The 21324-nt window shown below is 32.9% G+C and overlaps 1 protein-coding gene across 1 annotated transcript; it reads right to left on the bottom strand.

The window, feature by feature from the left end:
- Positions 1-629: 629 nt before the first annotated feature.
- On the bottom strand, positions 630-20615 carry LOC134693202 (pleckstrin homology domain-containing family B member 2-like). The gene is made up of 5 exons (XM_063553931.1): positions 20456-20615; positions 15355-15500; positions 6187-6296; positions 2273-2383; positions 630-1156 (listed from the first exon to the last, which is right to left on the bottom strand). The coding sequence occupies exons 1-5, from the start codon at positions 20520-20522 to the stop codon at positions 1093-1095; spliced, it is 498 nt and encodes a 165-aa protein (XP_063410001.1). The 5' UTR covers positions 20523-20615; the 3' UTR covers positions 630-1092.
- Positions 20616-21324: the final 709 nt, after the last annotated feature.

Genomic DNA, 21324 nt, shown 5'->3' with positions numbered 1-21324 from the left:
TACTCGGTCTGTTGATGGCTTTTAGGGTATATGTAGTTGTGAGAAAACTTTTTATACCCCGCAATTCGTTTTTGATGCGTTTTGTTATTTGATTTTGCCATGTGATTATGGACTTTCGTATTGATTTTCCTCTGAGTTCAGTATTTTTGTGATTTTACTTTTTACCTCTGTCTGTCTTTCCGTCAGTCCGTCAGTCAGTCCGTCCGTCCCATGAATATTTTTCGTCGCATTTTATTAGGAACTACAATACAAGGATTTCTGAAATTTGGTTTCAGGGTTTATCTAAGTCAGCTATACCGTGTGATGCGTTTTCAGATTGATCACTTGACAACTTCCTGTTTACCGAACACTTGTATGATTTTACACATGATAGCTAAGTTGAAAATTTTCGTCACATTTTTCTCAGGAACTACAATACAAGGATTTCTGAAATTTGGTTTCAGGATTTATATAAGTCAGCTATACCGTGTGATACGTTTTCAGATTCATCACTTGACAACTTCCTGTTTACCAAACACTTGCATTTTTTTACACTTGCGGCGGGGGTATCATCAGTGAGCAGTAGCTCGCAGTTTCACTTGGTTTTTTTCAAATTGAATAACTAAAACAAGGAAAAAAGACCCATCAAACAGATGAAAATATTATTTAAATCACCATTACAATTTGTTATACTCGAATAGTACATACGAATTAACTTTGTTGTCCATGTCCTATTGTTTAACACGGATATTGTGAACAAAAGTTATGACAAGTACACATTTATAAGTTAGAGGCCAGTAATACTGTGTGGTTATCTGAAACAAAATACTCGTTATGTTTAACTATAACTCAACTATATTTACTTTGTTATTTTTGGTTCTAGAATATAAATTTAATTGAAAAATAGTACAAGTAATATGAAGGAAAAGATGCAACGAAAAACCCAACAGGGAACCTCAAAATGCTAAAGTTTGAAATGCTTATATGTTCATGTATAGATCAATTTTAAAAATAATATGTATGCAACTGATATGCAACTATCATTTTTTCTTAATCTATAACTATTTCTCCACTAATTGTTCTGATACAAATATTTCCCACTCGATTTGTGTTCTATCTTGATGTGATATTCCTTAGCATTTCTATTTTATTCTTTCTACAGCAACAGTACCAGCAACTGCAATGAAAGAGAAAAAAATATCATTTACTTAAGCTGATGTCTCTAATTTTGCCAATAGAAAAGTATAGTATGTATGAACGTAACATAATGGTCTCTTATTTGTGCATAATAAAAAAAAAGATTATAACATGATCTTTTATTTGCATGGATAAAGACAAGTTTGAAAGAGGATAACATTATGATGGATTAGGGAAAATCTAGAAATCGAAGTTCATTTTATACATGAAAAAAGTAATTATAGGGTATATGGCTACGTAAAATCATCTCCAAGATACAATGAAAAGACCTCTAGATGTTGAAAACAGACCCGTGTTTAACCCACATGTCAATCACTAAGTTGCACTTGGTATAAACCAGGTGTAAATACATCCAAATTTGTATAAAAGATTTGCTTACATCACCAAAATATTTTTTTTAAAATCCAACAGGAAATAAGACAACCACTGACACGGTTTCGTGTCAGATCTGTTTTAATTTTTATCCTTAACTCAATATGAAAGTTGAACAAACAACACTTTACTAGTGATTAAGATTATAAGCTGTACCCCTATGTTTGACATGTTTACCTAATATGTCTGTTTGTTTTGTTCACACATCGTTGTCAATATAATGGAATGTTGTGAGGCAAGTACCGTCACACAAGTGAGAGGTTAAGCGCTTTATAATCAGGTTCAATCCACCATTTAATACATTTGAAAATGTCTGTACCAAGTCAGGATTATGACAGTTGTTGTCTATTCGTTTGATGTGTTTTATCATTTGATTTTGCCATTTGATTAGGGACTTTCCGTAATGAATTTTCCACGGAGTTCAGAATTTTTGTGCTTTTACTTTATACAAGATAGATGTTAGCTAGCTATAAAACAAGTTTTCATCCACACTATTTCTATATAAGAAAATGTACCAAGTCAGGAAAATGACCGTTGTTTTTCATCCCTTTGATTTGTTTGATAGTTATCAAAAGTACTAGGATTATAATTTTATACGCTAGACGCGCGTTTCGTCTACATAAGACTCATCAGTGACGCTCAAATCAAAATAGTTAAGCTTTTGATTTTACCGTTTGATTACGGACTTCCCATTTTGATTTGTCTTATATTACGCTTTGGATACCTTTTTTCCTCTAACTCCTCGATTTCCTCTGGTCTTAGATTTCTTCTTTCGTGTCTAGGCGTAGGTAGCTGCTTGTCAGACTGGGCTCTTTTAAATGCATGATGCCACATTCTTAAATAAAAAATAAGTCCATTTATGATAAATATATTTTATCAGAATCTTACAATGCTTGAATGAATTAGTAGAAAACGAAACAAGTCGACCTGTCACCAATATCTAAGGTACTATTTGTTGTATTATGCTGACTGAGAGAAGGTGTGCGGTTTAACTTATAAATTAGCCAAACAAGTAGTGATAGCTTGTTTAATCATAAAACATGATATGTGTTAATTAAACACGTATATATTCATATGTAAGGGTGAGACATGCATCTGATTATTCATTTATAACCCTATGGTATTAGTTTAAGCAACATTTAATGTACTTAAAATAAACTCATCATAGTTACCAGGATTAAAATTTTATATTTACGCCAGACGCGCGTTTCGTCTACTAAAGACTCATCAGTGACGTTCGAATCAAAAAATGTTTCGTCCCCGAGGGTATCACCAGCCCAGTAGTCAGCACTTGGGTGTTTTACATGAATATCAATTATATGGTCATTTTTATAAATTTCCCGTTTACAAAACTTTGAATTTTTCGAAAAACTAAGGATTTTCTTATTCCAGGGATAGATTACCGTAGCCGTATTTGGCACAACTTTTTGGAATTTTGGATCCTCAATGCTCTTCAACTTTGTATTTGTTTGGTTAATAACTATTTCGGTATGAGCGTCACTGATGAGTCTTATGTAGACGAAACGCGCGTCTGGCGTACTAAATTATAATCCTGGTACCTTTGATAACTTTTTACACCACTGGGTCGATGCCTCTGCTGGTGGACGTTTCGTCCCCGAGGGTATCACCAGCCCAGTAGTCAGCACTTCGGTGTTGACATGAATATCAATTATATGGTCATTTTTATAAATTTCCCGTTTACAAAACTTTGAATTTTTCGAAAAACTAAGGATTTTCTTATTCCAGGGATAGATTACCTTAGCCGTATTTGGCACAACTTTTTGGAATTTTGGATCCTCAATGCTCTTCAACTTTGTATTTGTTTGGTTAATAACTATTTCGGTATGAGCGTCACTGATGAGTCTTATATAGACGAAACGCGCGTCTGGCGTACTAAATTATAATCCTGGTACCTTTGATAACTTTTTACACCACTGGGTCGATGCCTCTGCTGGTGGACGTTTCGTCCCCGAGGGTATCACCAGCCCAGTAGTCAGCACTTCGGTGTTGACATGAATATCAATTATATGGTCATTTTTATAAATTTCCCGTTTACAAAACTTTGAATTTTTCGAAAAACTAAGGATTTTCTTATTCCAGGGATAGATTACCTTAGCCGTATTTGGCACAACTTTTTGGAATTTTGGATCCTCAATGCTCTTCAACTTTGTATTTGTTTGGTTAATAACTATTTCGGTATGAGCGTCACTGATGAGTCTTATGTAGACGAAACGCGCGTCTGGCGTACTAAATTATAATCCTGGTACCTTTGATAACTTTTTAAAAGGCCAAATAGAGGACGAAGTTGAAGAGCATTGAGAACCAAAATTCATATAAAAGAGGGACGAAAGATACCAAAGGGACAGTCAAACTCATAAATCTAAAACAAACTGACAACGCCATGGCTAAAAATGAAAAAGACAAACAGACAAACAATAGTACACATGACACAACATAGAAAACCAAAGAATAAACAACACGAACCCACAAAAAACTAGGGGTGATCTCAGGTGCTCCGGAAGGGTAAGCAGATCCTGCTCCACATGTGGCACCCGTTCTGTTGCTTATGTGATATCAAATCCGGTAAATAGTCTAATTCGGTAGGTCACATTCATGAAAGGGAAGGGGATTGTTGTTACGATGTAAGGAACATATCCGATAACATTTGTGAAACGTTTATTCCATAACGGTCAACCAAGTCGTGATGGCGTCCGTAAAATTTACGAAGGGATGATTTCAACTTCACCATTTGAAACTCTTGGTTTAATAGCTTCCTTGTGAGCAGCAACCCTCTATCAAGAAAAGCATGATAGGAAATGCAAGCACGGGAATATCGTATCAATTGGGAGATATATACCCCGTATGCAGGTGCTGCTGGAATGTTGGAATGCTATTAACTATGTTTAAACCTCATTTACCGATTAAGAAGATAACAATAAAGGTAACAAAGAAAAACTGATAAAAATAGCATTAACTCAAAAAGAATCGAGACATCGTGCTTATATCTGCTCTTATTCATAATAATATATACCAGGATTAAATGTCTACAAAAGACTCAAAAGTTTTGCAAAATACAGCTATGATAATCTATTCCTGAGGTAGAAAAAATCAAAAGTTTAGTAAACAGTTAATTTATGAATATGACCATATCAACACATCACAAGTAAATTGTTTATTCCCCGAGGGTATCACCAGCCCAGTAGTCAGCACTTTTTTGTGCTGACATGAATTATCATTGATATGGTTATATTTATAAATAACCTGTTTACAAAATGTTGAATTTTTGAAATACTAAGGCTTTTCTACCTCAGGCATAGATTACCTTAGCTGTATTTGGCAAAACTTTTAGGAATTCTGGTCCGCAATGCTCTTCAACTTCGTACCTTATTTGACCTTTTTAACTTTTTTGGATTCGAGCGTCACTAATGAGTTCTTTTGTAGACGAAACGCGCGTCTGGCGTATAAACAAAACTAAGTCCTGGTATCTATGCTGAGTTTATTTGTAACCAAACTTATCGGGCAATATCGGGAATACGACACTGTGAAAATGCAGATTAGATGAATATACTACTACTAGTATCTAAAAGTTGAGGCCCAATCATCGTTTCGGTCAACCTATTCACGAAACTGGCCTTAAATCTTATAACTTGCAAAAAGTAAAATAACACAAATACCAAACTCAGAGGACAATCCAAAACGGAAGGTATATCTCATCAAATTGCAAATACTGTGATGATGTCAATTGTTCTTACTCTTAACTTTGTTTCGTGTAAGCAAAACATTTCTTTAATGAATTTCATTTAGGCAGCGTTTGTTTACCGATGTTCAAATCTAAAAAGTCGATTTAGAAAATGACACTCAAAGTTACAAACAAAACTGAACTAAGGAAATAGCATGAACTTCAAAAGGGCAAGAGTGGATGCGTCGACAGTGTAACCGTCTTCCATTGTGCATGCATCCCCATCATATAATCAACACTTAACCAAAAATAGTACAATAAGACATAATCGGTTAAAGTGCAGATCAGTGTCTCATGAGTTGCAATAAGGACACGATGTATTGGTCAACCTATCCATTATGGTTACTGTAAAAAAAGAGAAGTTTCGGTTCATTTCCTATTTCCTCGTAAATCTTTTTTTTTAACCTTTTTTAGCAAGGAGAACACCCCTTTTATTGAAATGATTCGAGGCAACAATAAAGGTAACAAAAACTGAGGAAATGAAAAAAAGGAATGATATCAGCTTCATCGACAGGTAAAGCTTCTCATGCTGTGCAAGTAAACATGTATCTATTATGAACATGTATATCTTTTGGGGGTAAATATTGCATCACATAGATTTAAGGCTAAGTGAGTGAGTGAAATGATGATCGTGTATATATATCAGCAAACTCCGTAAAACATAATGACAATAAAATGCACTAATCATCGTGTCCAATCATCAACACTTATATACTTATTTCGCTTACTAGTATGTGCAATTAAGTAAGGATTAAAAACAAACAAACTTGTGTGTTGCCAAAACGCTCATCTCCAAATAAGAAGTACCATACAGGTTGCAATGAATAAACGTAAACTTTATCCTATATTTTTCTGACATATTTTGTCTTGTGACTTTATAAGAGTTTCCTTTTACAAACCTTGATTGGTCAGGATCAGCTGCGCACAATTTAAGTGTCCTATCACCAGTCATGACTATTTCCATTAAGCACCCTGTGTCTATGTCCTTAGGAGGGAGCATTGTTTTGCACTAAAAAATAAGAAATTAAATCTTCCTTATACTAACTTGCATTTCTCTTAGTGTATTTGTCAAAAAGAACATTCGCATTATTAGATTTATAATTGCTCAATTGTTTTGCAGCAGAAGCCGGTTAGAGGTACATGTCTATAACTGTTGACTTCGAATCGTTTGCCCTACTAAAAAACTGGGCACACAATTGTTGTATCCAATTAACTGCTACTATTTTCATATGATCTTCTATATGTTGTTGTTAGGATTGGTATTACTTGTAATGCCATCTTTTTCGGAACTGTAAGTGTTAAGTTGTCATGGCCTGCTGGTATTTGTGGGTTTAGTGCTAACATTAGCTTTTTATTACATTTTCTTTTCAATGATGATAATATCAAAACAAGAATATGTGGGACTCTGAGTGTTAAGTTGTCTGGGCCTTCTGTTATATATGGATTCGGTGTTAATATGAGCTTTTTGATTCCATTTTCTATTATGATTATGTAGGAATAAGCAGATATAGATAAAGGCAACAGTAGTATATCGGGGTTCAAAGGTCATAAATCGATTGAAAGAAAACAGAGTCGGGTTACAAACTAAAACCGAGGAAAACACAGCAACTGTAAGAGGAACAACAGAAGTGAATAAAATCCGCGAACTTACATAGAAAATATGTGTTTGATAACAACTATCATATCTAGAACAGGACATTTCAGAAAAAAATGGTGGGTTGAATCTGGTTAAATGGATAGCCAAACCTCCCGCTATATGACAATGTTAAAAAATATCGCTGTAATGACTACACTACGTGACAGAAATACAACACAATCTCACACAAGAAATTCTTCTCAGAGAAAGACCCAAACAAATAATATAATAGTAAACACAACATGCAAACTGCAGAACAACAAATTATATCATCAAGGACAAACTCCAAAGGCTATAAAAAACAGTGTCCGGCTTACGTAACTACCATGCAATTTCGAACTTTATACAAATATTTTCACAATACTCGTCCAAAGAATTTTCACGACAACATGGACAACAGTTTTATGGAAAGTCCATAGTATAATTATTAAGATTACAACCATTAAGACATAACAGACTATATATATCCAACCGAACCTATAACAGAAACAACAAAAATGTTTGCGTGTACATAAATATTGGATGTACAAAATATCGAGTCGTAAAGTCATGCAAATTCACACTTCGTATAACAGTCATATTCGGGATTATGACAATGATGGTATAAAAAGGCAATTTTATAATTATTTGGACAACAAACGATAAGAAATAACATATTATCTAACCGAAACCATAACAGAAATAACAAAAATGTATACATGAATATTGGATGTACAAAATACTGATACATGTCGTAATGTCATACAAATTTACACTCGGTATAACAGACAAATATTCAGAAATATGACAATGATGGTATCAAAAGGCAATTTTATAATTATTTGGACAACAAATGATGAAAAATAACATATCCAACCTAAACCATAACAGAAATAACAAAAAAGTTTGCATGAATATTGCATATACAAATACCGAGACATGTCGTATAGTCATGCAAATCTTCACTCGCCGGTATAAAATGAACTCATCATAGATACCAGGACTTAGTTTTGTATATATATAACCGAAGAAAAGTGACATTGGGAACTTTTACCATAATTCGAAAAGTGCTTTATATGAACTCCCGTTTTACATTTGATATTGATATGAACTCTCGTTTTGAATTGAATATTTATATGAACTCTCGTTTTGAATTGAATATGTATATGAACTCTCGTTTCAAATTGAATACTAGTATTTCCCATTTTAGTTTTAAGTTGAATATTCTTATTTTAAATGTTCCTGTTTTCTAAAATATAATGTTTCTTATTTCAATGTCCAAAGAGATTATAGAGTTACTATTTTACAACTTAATCCGATGGCTGTCAAGAGTGTGAGAGATAATACATGTATCTAACACTTGAACTACAAAAGCAATTATCGCTATTTTATAAAGTTAAGCCGGAGGACAATGATCAGCTTATTATTACATAAGATTGGACAATTATATTTATATTTTATGAGAACCTTTTATAATGTTTTAATACCCTTATCTTTGACTTAATTTATGTTTTGTAAACTGTTGCTTGGGCAGTCTTCCCCTAGCTTTCGAACTGTAAACTTGTGTTAATAAATTTGTATATATTTTATACGGACTTGCGTTTAAAGCAGCCATAGTGTCGATTATAGACCTACAGACTTTAATGTAACCCGTGCCGAACTTCACGGACTCATGCCGCAAGTTCACGGGGTTATAATTGGGAAGGATCCCGCGATTACCACAACCTTTGCAGCTAAGCGAGTGTTTTATTTTTGAACTAGTCCCAGTATACGAATATTGAAAAATGGAGTTACCGAAATTGGAACATTTTAAAGCATTCGAAACCAAAAATGCAGACTGTGTTTCTAGCTGAAACAACGGCAATGATGGAGCGGTTTACATATCGTGGACTTAGACCAGAGTATGTTGCTCCATGTGCTTTGCTAGTAGACATGATCATTCAGATAGGATCAGAGCCAGAACCCGTCAAAATTAACAGTGCTATCAAGAAAAACCTAAACCACAAACCCAACTTAGAAGTGATGGTAAGTGTGGAACATGCTGTCATTGTTACGAACATTTTGAAAATGCACATTTTTACATTACCCCTATTAGTTTAATATACTTAATCTAGAACCGCCCCTAAATATATTACATTAGAATAGAAAATCCATGTTTTATCATAGTAGTGCTAAGTTCCACAAGTCCCGCATATACATAAACCAAAGACAGGTTATGAATTCTAGAAAGAGTTTCCCAATCCAAATATTTTTAATCTGTTTGCAATTACAAACTGTTCAAGGGCCGAATGTTAAATAAATGTAAAAATAGGTTCTGTTTTCGATTTTCATTTTTACATTTAGAATTTATTAAGAACCAATTTCATTATTCTAAGATGAATCACCACTTTTTTTTTTGAGATATTTGCCACTGGTAGTAAGAACACCTCCATAAATCAAGCTAAAGTCTGTGTATCTTTGTTGTATCATAGAACCTAGTGTTTTACACAAGTGAAGGTTGTAACTTTGAACAAGGATCACTGACTTTAGTATACTGAAATAACCACAATTATTGTTTTAGTTGTCGTTATTGTATCATTTAATACAACATGCTATAAGTAGGTAAATTTACACGTTTGAGCTTGTTCATCAATGGATTATCGGTGGTGTAACAAAATCATTTTATAATACAATTTTGGTGAGAAACAAGAATGCAAGATGGACTCGTCATTTGTCTTGTGGTCTTGTTTCCGTTGGGTGTACAGGAGTGACGACCTGTATACTACATGTCAGAAAATGCATTACTAAATATTTTGTTTGATCCAAACCTGCTTACAAGGTACAAATATAGCCACTGATAATCTAATAATCCGTGTGAATTCTTGATAGTGTTTTCGAAAACCTTCCAGTATAGTGTAGTTTTGTTGGAATCATAAACGGGCCAATGCTAATTATTGCCAACTCCTTTTTATTTTCCTCCAATTCCTTGAATACGTAGTCCTACTTTTATGATTATGATAAAAGCGACCTCTCTGTTGTTTATATATCTATACATATGATAGAGTCATGTTTTTTTTTCGATTTGTCAAGTGAAACAGAATATTATAGTATATTTATGTCAGTAGGTCCTCTCATCAGAGTACAGTATTCTTATGTCAGTAGTCCCCCTCCTCAGAGTAGTATACTTATGTCAGTAGTGCCCCTCCTCAGAGTACAGTATACTTATGTCAGTAGTCCCCCTCCTCAGAATAGTATACTTATGTCAGTAGTGCCCCTACTCAGAGTACAGTATACTTATGTCAGTAGTCCCCCTCCTCAGAGCGTTAGTTTACTTATGTCAGTAGTTCCCCTCCTCAGAGTATAGTATACTTATGTCAGTAGCCCCCCTCCTCAGAGTACAGTATACTTATGTCAGTAGTCCCCCTCCTCAGAGCGTTAGTATATTTACATGTATGTCAGTAGTCCCCCTACTCAGAGCGTTTTAGTATATTTATGTCAGTAGTTCCACTCCTCAGAATATTAAGTAAATTTGTTGTAGTCCCTCTCCTCAGAGTATTCAAATATTTTTATGTCTCCCTCTTCATACCCCCTTTGTATATTAATGAAAAGGTCCAATATATGTGCATTTTCTATGTTCGTCATGTGTTCAGTATGTACACACTTTCAGCAACCAGAAAGACGAATTACCCATAGATGAAGTACCCATAGACGAATTTCCCATAGATGAAGTACCCATAGACGAATTACCCATAGATGAATTAATTAATGTCTATATAGTTCCTGTTTTTTCTTATTTACGAACGTCATGAAGTGTTTGACTACAGTGATCATATTAATAAAGTGACATTATGTAATCATTCGCAAACAACTTCCCATGCTGGGTAACCTTTACTTTTAACAACTTGTTTCAGGGTACAAAATCATGTGACGAAATATGCAGAAAGTGTAAGTGTTATTATGACGTATAAGCAGTGGCGTAGCTTCCCTTGAGGTACCATGGACACTGTTTCATCAAAGTTTTGACCAGGAAAAACAACAGACAAAGACAAAGTGAGATAGAAAATACGTGTACTCTAGAATTCACGAGAAAATAGTTATAAGCAATAGAAATATTTACACTCTACCAGCGTATTCTTTATCAATAACTTACATTAAAATTGAAAAATGGAAACGGGGAAGTTGTAAAAAACATTCGGACCAAAGAGCAAAGAGGTCTTAACGCAGAGACAAAATCCCACACGCAGGATTTTAATTATTAATAAGAGAAAGTACCTAACGTCCTTGCATATAATTGATCAACGCAAATACACATGTCTTATTTAAAAAAGAGCAAATTATACTTTGTAGAAAAAGACTTATATTCAAATAATATAAAAACTTTAACATGACACAATGCTTTATTTGTTTATAAACGATAAGAAATAACATATTATCCAACCGAAACCATGATAGAAATAACAAAAATGTATACTTGAATGTTGGATGTACAAAATACCGAGACACGTCGTATTGTCAGACAAATTCACACTCGGTATAACAGTCATATTCGGGAATATGACAATGTTGGTATCAAAAGGCAATTTTATAATTATTTGGACAACAAATGATAAAAAATAACATATCCAACCTAAACCATAACAGAAATAACAAAAAAGTTTGCATGAATATTGCATATACAAATACCGAGACATGTCGTATTGTCATGCAAATCTTCACTCGCCGGTATAAAATAAACTCATCATAGAAACCAGGACTAAATTTTGTATATACGCCGACGCGCGTTTCGTCTACAAAAGACTCATCAGTGACGCTCGAATCCAAAAAAGTTTAAAAGGCCAAATAAAGGCAACAGTAGTTTACCGCTGTTCAAAACTCATAAATCCATGGACAAAAAACAAAATCGGGGTAAAAAACTAAAACCGAGGGAAACGCATTAAATATAAGAGGAGAACAACGACATAACACCGAAACGTAACACACACAGAAACGGACCAAGCATCAGACAAAACACCACGAGAATAACAAATATAACATGAAAACCAAATACATGAATTTGGGATAGACAAGTACCTTGCCACGTCTTATCTCAATATCTCAAAAATAAGAGAAAACACAAACGACTCAACGTTAAAATGCAACACACACATAAACGAACAATAATATAACAATGGCCATCTTCCTGACTTGGTACAGGACACTTTTAAAGGGAAATAAAAGTGGTGGGTTGAACCTGGTTTTGTGGCATGCCACACCTCGCACTTTAATGGCAAAGTTAAATATAACATTGAGATGACAACATAATATTACAGGACTACAATACAAATAAATAGGAGAACATATTAGACAAAGAAAAACATGATTAATAGATAACAAAAAGCATCAGGTTTAAAATTCAATACGCCAAAAACGCGCCTTGTCCACACAAAAATCAACAGTGACGCCCAGATATAAAAGATCGAAAGTGAAAAAAGTACAAAGTTGTACAGCACTGAAGATCAAAAGTTGAAAAGGTTTCGCCAAATACGGCATTGTTTTTATGCCCGGGATAAGAACATTCTTATTATATAGAACAATTCATGCTATTGCAAACAGTAAATTTTATCAAATGTATATGAAAGAGTTAACATAAAGAAACTGAAGTATTAACTAATTACAGAAAACTAAACCCGAATACAAAGTACGAAGTTGAAGAACATTGAGGACAAAAATTCCTAAAAGTTATGCCAAATCCAGCTAAGGTAATCTATGCCTGAGGTAGAAAAGCCTTAGTATTTCAAAAATTCTAAATTTTGTAAACATATAATTTATAGATATAACCATATCAATGATAATTCATGTCAGCACAAAAAGTGCTGACTACTGGGCTTGTGATACCCTCGGGGAAATAAATCTCCACCAGCAGTGGCATCGACCAAGTGATAGTAAATAAACTCATCATAGATACAAGGACTACATTTAGTATATACGCCGATGCGTGTTTCGTCTACAAAAGACTCATCAGTGACGCTCGAAGCCAAAAAAGTTTAAAAGGACAAATAAAGTACGAAGTTGAAGAGCATTGAGGACCAAAATTCCTAAAAGTTTTGCAAAATCCAGCTAAGGTAATCTATACCTGAGGTAGAAAAGCCTTAGTATTTCAAAAATTCTAAATTTTGTAAACATATAAGTATAAATATAACCATATCAATGATAATTCATGTCAGCACAAAAAGTCGTATTCGGGAATATGACAATGGAGGTTTTAAAAGGCAGTTTTCTAATTATTTGGACAACAAACGGTAAGAAATAACATATTATCCAACCGAAACCATAACAGAAATAACATATTATCCAACCGAAACCATAACAGAAATAACAAAAATGTATACATGGATATTGGATGTACAAAATACCGAGACACGTCGTATAGTCATTCAAATCTTCACTCGGAATAACAGTCATATTCGGGAATATGACAATGATGGTATTGACAGGAAACGTTATAAATTTTTGGACAACACACTTTCAGACAGAACAGATTATCCAACCAAAACCATTACAGAAACAGCAAAAATGAATACATGAATGGTGAATGAACAAAACATAAAAACACGTCGTATAGTTATGCAATTCACACAGTCATATTCGGGAATATGTAATAATCTTTATTGCAAAATTACACACATGAGGGTCAAGTAATACAATTAAACAATAAGTTTATACTATACAATGCAATTCAATGAAATACATTGTAATACAATGAAATACAAAATAATACAATACAATATATATATAGAATAATAGAACATTAGAGTTGAATTATAAATGCATTTAAAAAAAAACACCGTCATAACCTTGCCTGAAACGGGTCTGACTCCCTCAGTTATAACGACTGTTTAAAGAAGACTCCAATATGACAAACAAGTTCAGGAATGGGGTTTAGAATGTGTTTAAGTTTATTGAATGCATCAAGATGTTGAAATAATGGTACATAGTTTTTTAAATAAGCAAAAAGATTAGAACGCAAAGATATGTTAATATAACAAAAAGAAATGAAATTCATCATCTTTTTTACATAATCTTTGTGCTCTTGGAATGTGTCTGTACCTTCCTAATTCAATGCCTAGGGAATGATCACCTTGTCTAAATTTTGAGAGTAACTGCCTATGTATAAAATTATTGCAACAATGATGGATACCCATATCTCCTTTTATTCACCTTCATATTTTCTTCGACCTCAAACCTTATAATAAAATATGGCATAAATAATAAGGTTGTTTAGAACGATTCTTGTTTTCCTAAACATTGTCAGAGACCCTATGGCATTTTAACCGAGTGGTTGTTGTTGTTGACAATTTGATCGTAAATCCAGCTGTGCAATACAAGTGCACAAATCCTCTAATGTTTGTCAAAGCAGTCTCTGGGAGCAATTCGACATGCGATATCTGTTTAACTGTTAATTGATGTCTATATAGTTCCTGGTTTTTCTTTTTTTACGAACGTCATGAAGTGTTTGACTACAGTGGTTATATTAATAAAGGGACATTACTAGTATGTTATCATTCGCAAACAACTTCTCATGTTGAGTAACCTTTACTTTTAACAACTTGTTTCAGGGTCAAAAATCATGTGACGAAATATGTAAAGTGTAAGTGTTATTATGACGTATAAGCAGTGGCGTGCCTTCCCTTGAGGTACCATGGACACTGTTTCATCAAAGTTTTGACCGGGAAAAGCAACAGAGAAGGACAAAGTAAGATAGAAAATACGTGTACTCTAGAATTCGAGAGAAAATAGTTCCAAGCAATAGAACTATTTACACTCTACCCGCGTATTCTTTATCAATAACTTACATTACAATTGAAAAATGGAAACGGGGAAGTTGTATAAAACATTCGGACCAAAGAGCAAAGAGGTCTTCAACGCAGAGACAAAATCCCACACGCAGGATTTTAATTATTAATAAGAGAAAGTACCTAACGTCCTTGCATATAATTGATCAACGCAAATACACATGTCTTATTTAAGAACGAGCAAATTATACTTTGTAGAAAAAGACTTATATTCAAATGATATAAAAACTTTAACATGACACAATGCTTTTTTTTTTTTTTTTACAATGTATACATGTGTAGCTTTGATGGACTTTTATGAAACAGAGATTATGCCTAATTCCATGAGAACCAATTGAATGTGCTCTTCTTCTCATTGAAATGTTCCTATATTCATACGATGCAGTTATGATGATATAATTTATCTATGGCCTGGGTATACAGTTACAATTCATAGCTAATCTTGCACTTAAATAACTTCGAAAATGTACCAAAAATATTTAAGAGATTTTCAGGAGTATGGCAGTTATATATGCTTAGATAAGGCTAATCTTAATTTTTAAATTCTGACTTGGTTAACTCTTTTTTGCTTATATCTATTTATGTCTGATTCTGATATTGCTTTCGGGAAGACATTGCTATATGTATATATTCAAGTTTACCTGTTTCCCGGCTTTTATTGCGATACAATCATTTTTAACGTCAAAGGATTTCTGTGGACGTGATGCGTTTCTGTTTCTGTAATACCGAACTGAACCACCTAAACACACTACCAACCAAGTACGTTTCCATTTCTTGAAAAATGTCCCTAGAAAAGAATATGTATTTTGTATACTTTCAATGTCATAGCTTATGTTATTAAATAATGAAATAAAAATAAATAAAAGAATTGGTTTAATTCCTAATAATTTAATTTTGGATGTAACGCGTCTTTTGATTGGCTGACGTTATTTTGTTATGAGCCCATAGACATAATTTAGTCATGTGACCGTGACGTCATCAATGTTTTTTCATGGTTTTCTACGGTTTAAAATGGAATTTAAAATTAAATTATAAGAAATGACTGTAATATTTTTCTGTCTATTCGAAATAATTTTAAATTGTGGTGCACACTGTTAAATAACCTGCTACGCACGTTATTCAGTGTGCACCACATATTTTATGTTATTTCTTCATAGACAAAAAAAAATATTTCAGTCATTCCTTAAATGAATTATTTAAATGTTTTCTCTATATCATCGTGTGCTGTGTTTTCGTACTAATAACAATTTTCACTGCTTACGGTTTTCACTGTTGATCGTTTATTCAGGTGTTTACTCAAATTTAAAAAGCATGTACCGTAAATTGATTTTAAGGTATCTAGTGTTTTTGTCAAGGCTAACAACGATTTGTTTTACTGTTTCCGATTACTTTGCGATTTTTGTATTTCAAAAAAACGGCGTCATAAGTTTTCGTATGAAATAAAAATAGGATCAGTACACGGACAGGAAATTAATATTTCTAAAGTCGTGATTCTGGTGATCCCTTAATTGAATCATAAAAAAGTTATTTAATACTTTTCAGTACTAAAAATTACTACTAAATAGTTTAAGGTTTGTGTTTCATGTGCTGAAATTGTTCGATTTGGATTAATATCAGATTGGCACCTGGTTTATACAAAATACATTATTTTTTTCTAAAATAAAATGCAGTTTTCAAAATTTAGGATTAGATATAAAAGTTTAGGCAGTATTCATCTTAATGTATCAAGGATGCATAAAAAGAATTGTCAATAAAATATTAAATAATTAGATTTTGAACAATAATTTTATATAAGAACCCTGTTAATTTTAACTCACTGGTTTGTAATTAAAACGTATAAAAAAAATGCCAGTCACATATCTTGAAGATCAGGTGTCTGACAGGCAAAAAACATAACTGGACTTTATTTTAACCCTTCAGAATTTGTTTTCACAACTTTTCTAGTGATGCATATTTTTGACATTAAATAAAAATGGCAAAATAGATCAGTTTTATTAAATTTGTAAAAAAGCGACGTTGAATATGTTTTAAATTTGTCAAATTGTAGTGGTGTTGTTGATCTAAATTTAGGAACCGAAAAACACGACACAATGTACGCGTATGCAGTCGAAACTGACGAAATGTGGTTGATACGAAAACATATGACACGACGATATGTAGCTTGTCACATATTTCATACTCATTATAAAGAGCTAGGATGATATGTGAATGGTATTACCCGGATTTGCTTTAAACTTTTGTGGATTGAAAACTACATTGGTGGTAATAACTACCTTGGGAAAAGATTACCTTAATTGAGTTCGAAATAATGCTATCCTCGAGAACTCATTTATTTTAAGATACCAAGTCTTCCCTGTTATGTAATGCTCATGTTTAATTTTCTTTTAATAGTTTTGTGTGCGCTTTTGTAAGTCTTCACGACTTTTTACCTTTCATAAAATTGTGTCTTCTTTTCATCGACTTCTTATTTTTAGATCGACCACTTTTTCCCATGAGTATTCTTTTTTAAAAGTTTTAGAGTCGAAGAAAAGATGAGACTTGTTTCCTTTGTCGCTGAGCTATGTCATCAAAATATGGTATATTGTTAAACCACCGGAGCATCACCTTCAAATATCCACCCATACAGAAGTGTGCTGCTATCCTGCAACATTGACGAATGCCAAATTTTGTGCCGAAATACAAGCCTTTGTACACGTTCGATATGGTTTGTATCTAGTTCAAGTATTTCTTTTATAATCATCGTGTGAAGAATCCGTCGTTGAAAATAAATATATACTATATTTTTCAAATAGAAATTCACACAAATAACTGCAAGTGTTAATATTTTTAAAATTAACAAATCGCTCTGTCGTTTTATTTCTAAATAACTACAATAAGACAACTGACCTTCGGAAAGTTACGCATATATATAATATTCCCCCTGGAGCTTAAGTAAGCCAAGTGCTGCTATCATCTTCTGTGATGCGGTAAACTATGAACATCTTTTTTTTTGTGAATACAGCTACACATGTATAATTAATGAAACCGAATTTGGTAACAAGGTAAACAAATTTATTTACTAGTATTAAAGTACTAAAAAATCAAAATGATATGCCATGAAAATCGTTATGTAATTTTTCATATTTCTATGTTTCAAAAAAATATGTCAGTTGTACCTCAAATATTTTTTATTGCACCAAAGTGATTCTATTTGACAAAAAGGATATAAAGTCATTTAACCCCAACATCTTTTTATCTAAACATTTAATTAAACAAAACTAAATGGAATGAATGGAGGAACAAATTATGAAAAAAATATTTAATTTTGATATGAAATTGAAATCGTCGATGTTAACGTATTCACCAGACGAATTGTCAATGTAGATAATTGTAGAAGATAGACATTTGGAACATCGTCAATATGGAATCGATATTGCCGATATCGTTATCCTAAACATAAGCAATAAGAAACTAAAACGTTTAGAGGACAAATTGTAGATATAGATTCAAAACTCATGGACAATGTTGAAAAGAAAACTAAAACTTAGACAACATAGAATCGATATCGACGACTGATGCTGTTTGCTGACACTTAAATAGGAAGATGTGACAGCAATATGATATTATCGAAACTGCATCGTGTCTTAGACATACCTCTGTTAAGTGCTCTGAAATTTAGCGGAATGCTATGGATTTCTAACTAAGGAAAAGACTACATTAGCAGTATCATTTAACAAAACCTTTCGAAATTTTGAGTCGTCAATGCTCTCAAACTTCGTTCTTTATTTGAGCATATCTATCTCCTTTTGAAATGCGCGTATGGCGTACACAATGTTAACCCTGGTATCTATGATAAGTCCATTTACAACCACTGTTGGTGGAGGTTTCATTCCCAAATGTATCACCAGCCTAGTAGTTAGCATATTACTGTGTTGAGGTAAATTATAATTGATTTAGTCAAAATTATGAATAGTTAAAACTTTTAAAAAACACTTTGATTGCATCTGAAAAACTGAGGATTTTGCATCCTACGAATATTTTACCTTTATATCGGTATTTCCAAAACATTGTTCACACTACATAGTCTGCAATATTGAATATAATTGCATATACTTTTTTCAGCAAATGCCTTTCTATCCTAGAAAAAAGACTACCTTCGTTGTATTTGGAATTGGCTTTGGATTATTACGTTTTAACTTCGTTCTTCATGTTTTTGTTTGTGTTTTTGTTTCTTCTTTTTTTTTAGCGTCACTGATGAGTCTTTTATTAACGTAACTCACATCTGTTGTGCAAAATTTAAATCCTGGATGAGTTTATTTCCATGTTGCATTATTTCCAGCTTTTGAAATATATGTATATATGTGTCTCTGGTGCTATTTTTGTTTCCCTGAATCCATAAAGGAAACTTTATATTCATCACAATTTCTGAACTACTTTGCCATTCGGTTTGCAACTAAATAGTAAACCGTAAAAATAACAAACAAACAAAAACGAACTCCGAGTAAAATTTAAAAAAAATTAATTTCAATGAAATGACAAAATCAAGTGCTCAAACACATCAAACGAATGGATAACAACTGGCATATTTCTGACTTGATAAGGAATTTTCTTTTGCAGATTATGGTGGATTAAACCTGATTTTATAGATAGATAAACCTCTCACTTGTATTACAGTCGCATACATTTCAATCATATTGACAACGATGTTCGAACAAAACAAACAGGAATAATATGTAGAAATGTAAAAAAAAAGTAGGGGTACCGTAGTCAACATTTGGGTATAAACTTAATTACTATAGAAACAAACAAATATGACAACAAAGGAAACAAAAAGTCAATATTACGTATATCTATCAAAAAGTAGGCAGGCATTACCCCCCAAAAAGTAAACAGTTGTAAATAAGAATCATGAGAGATGAGAACTCAATTGAGACCTCACATTTAACTGTATTCACAAAGTCCGGTTGTCACTGTGACTATCAAAAGCAACTTGGTTCACATCTTCCTATATTTTTATTCTGATTAACTTTTCTTTGACTAGGTAAACTTGGTCCATATCATGTGTGATCACTATCAAAAAATTGAAAACAACACGTTTAATAATTTCTTGTTTCCGAAGAGCTTTTCTGGATTTATCTACACCAGGAACGCTCAACGTCAAACATTTGAAATTTAAAGATATATAAGTACCGAAACCGTTGAAGAGCTATATGTCAAAAATACCTCAATTAAATAGCCAAATTCATCTAGAGCCAACGTTGCCTGAAGGAGTTGAAACCTTTGTTTCATTATAATTTCAAAATTTATAAACGGACAGTTTTAGTCAAGTTTGTTATATCATGTCAGTACCGAAATATTGACTACAGATCTGATGATACCCTCAGGAACTGATAGTCCACTATCAGAGGTATCGCCCCAAGGATGTTAATAATTTACATTGAATAATTTCTATTGACATTTAGTTGCAAACCGAATGGCAAAGTAGTTCACAAATTGTGATGAACATAAAAGTTGCGTTCATGGATTCAGGGAAACAAAAATAGTACCAGAGACACATATATAAATATTAACAAAGAGTTTCATAAAAAAAATTAGGTCTAAGTCACCGGTACACGAATACTGTGATAGTGTTATCGAGTTTCTTCGTCCACTGCATGGTCGTTATGTGCTCTATACTATTAATAATATACAATGACTTAGTAACCCACTTTACATGACTGGAAGTGTTATGCTTGGAAGCCTAGAATAAAATAAGTCACTTACTTTGACGATAAATGTATCCAGCTCTCAATATCATAACATCTTTATCCTCAACTTTTAACGAAGCCATACTTCATAATGTTTACCAAATATAAATTGCCATTTTTGTTAAAGTGTCTTAAACTAATTTCTCTAATAATAACAATATAACCGTTATAGGGATTAAGAGTTTAAATGTGAACTGATTTAAATGGATATTGGTCATTTGGTCAATCGTTTTAAACTGTGTTATATCATACCTGATTAAATTATGGCTTATTAAATTATAAACCTGGTACCTTTTGATAGCTATTATTTGTGTGTTTCTCTGTCCTATATGTTCTCCCATTTATTTGTATTATAGTCCTGTAGAGTATATTTAACATTGCCATAAAAGCCGGAGGTTTGGCTAGAAGCAAAACCAGGTTCAACCCACATTTTTTCTTCTTAAAATGTCCTGTACCAAGTCAGGCCATTGTTTTATTATAATTCGTTTCCGTGTGTGTTACTTTTCAGTGTTGTGTTTCTGTTGTGTCGTAGCTCTCCTCTAACATTTGATGTGTTTCCCTCAGTTTTAGTTGGTAACCCTGATTTGTTGATTTTCTCTCAATCGACTTATGAATTTCGAACAGCGGTATACTACTGTTGCTTTTATTTATCTAACTGCATTGACTTGGTTTTATCATTTCATGGACCCATCTGTTGCTTCCCAGTGTACCTTTCTTTTGTCTGTCCCTAGCGCTCGACTAGAAACAGTTACTCTAGTAACCTACTTTCACGGTACATTCAGTGCACAGCTGTTCTAATAATTGATCTAAAAAATAATTTATAGGTGTTAAGATATATTAATATTCTTAATATAATAAGTCTTAACTAATCATTCGAATACATGA

The sequence above is a fragment of the Mytilus trossulus genome, chromosome 12 (genome assembly GCF_036588685.1).
Source record: "Mytilus trossulus isolate FHL-02 chromosome 12, PNRI_Mtr1.1.1.hap1, whole genome shotgun sequence".
In the NCBI taxonomy this organism is placed as follows: Eukaryota; Metazoa; Mollusca; class Bivalvia; order Mytilida; family Mytilidae; genus Mytilus; species Mytilus trossulus.
This window is presented reverse-complemented; position numbering and strand designations above follow the sequence as displayed.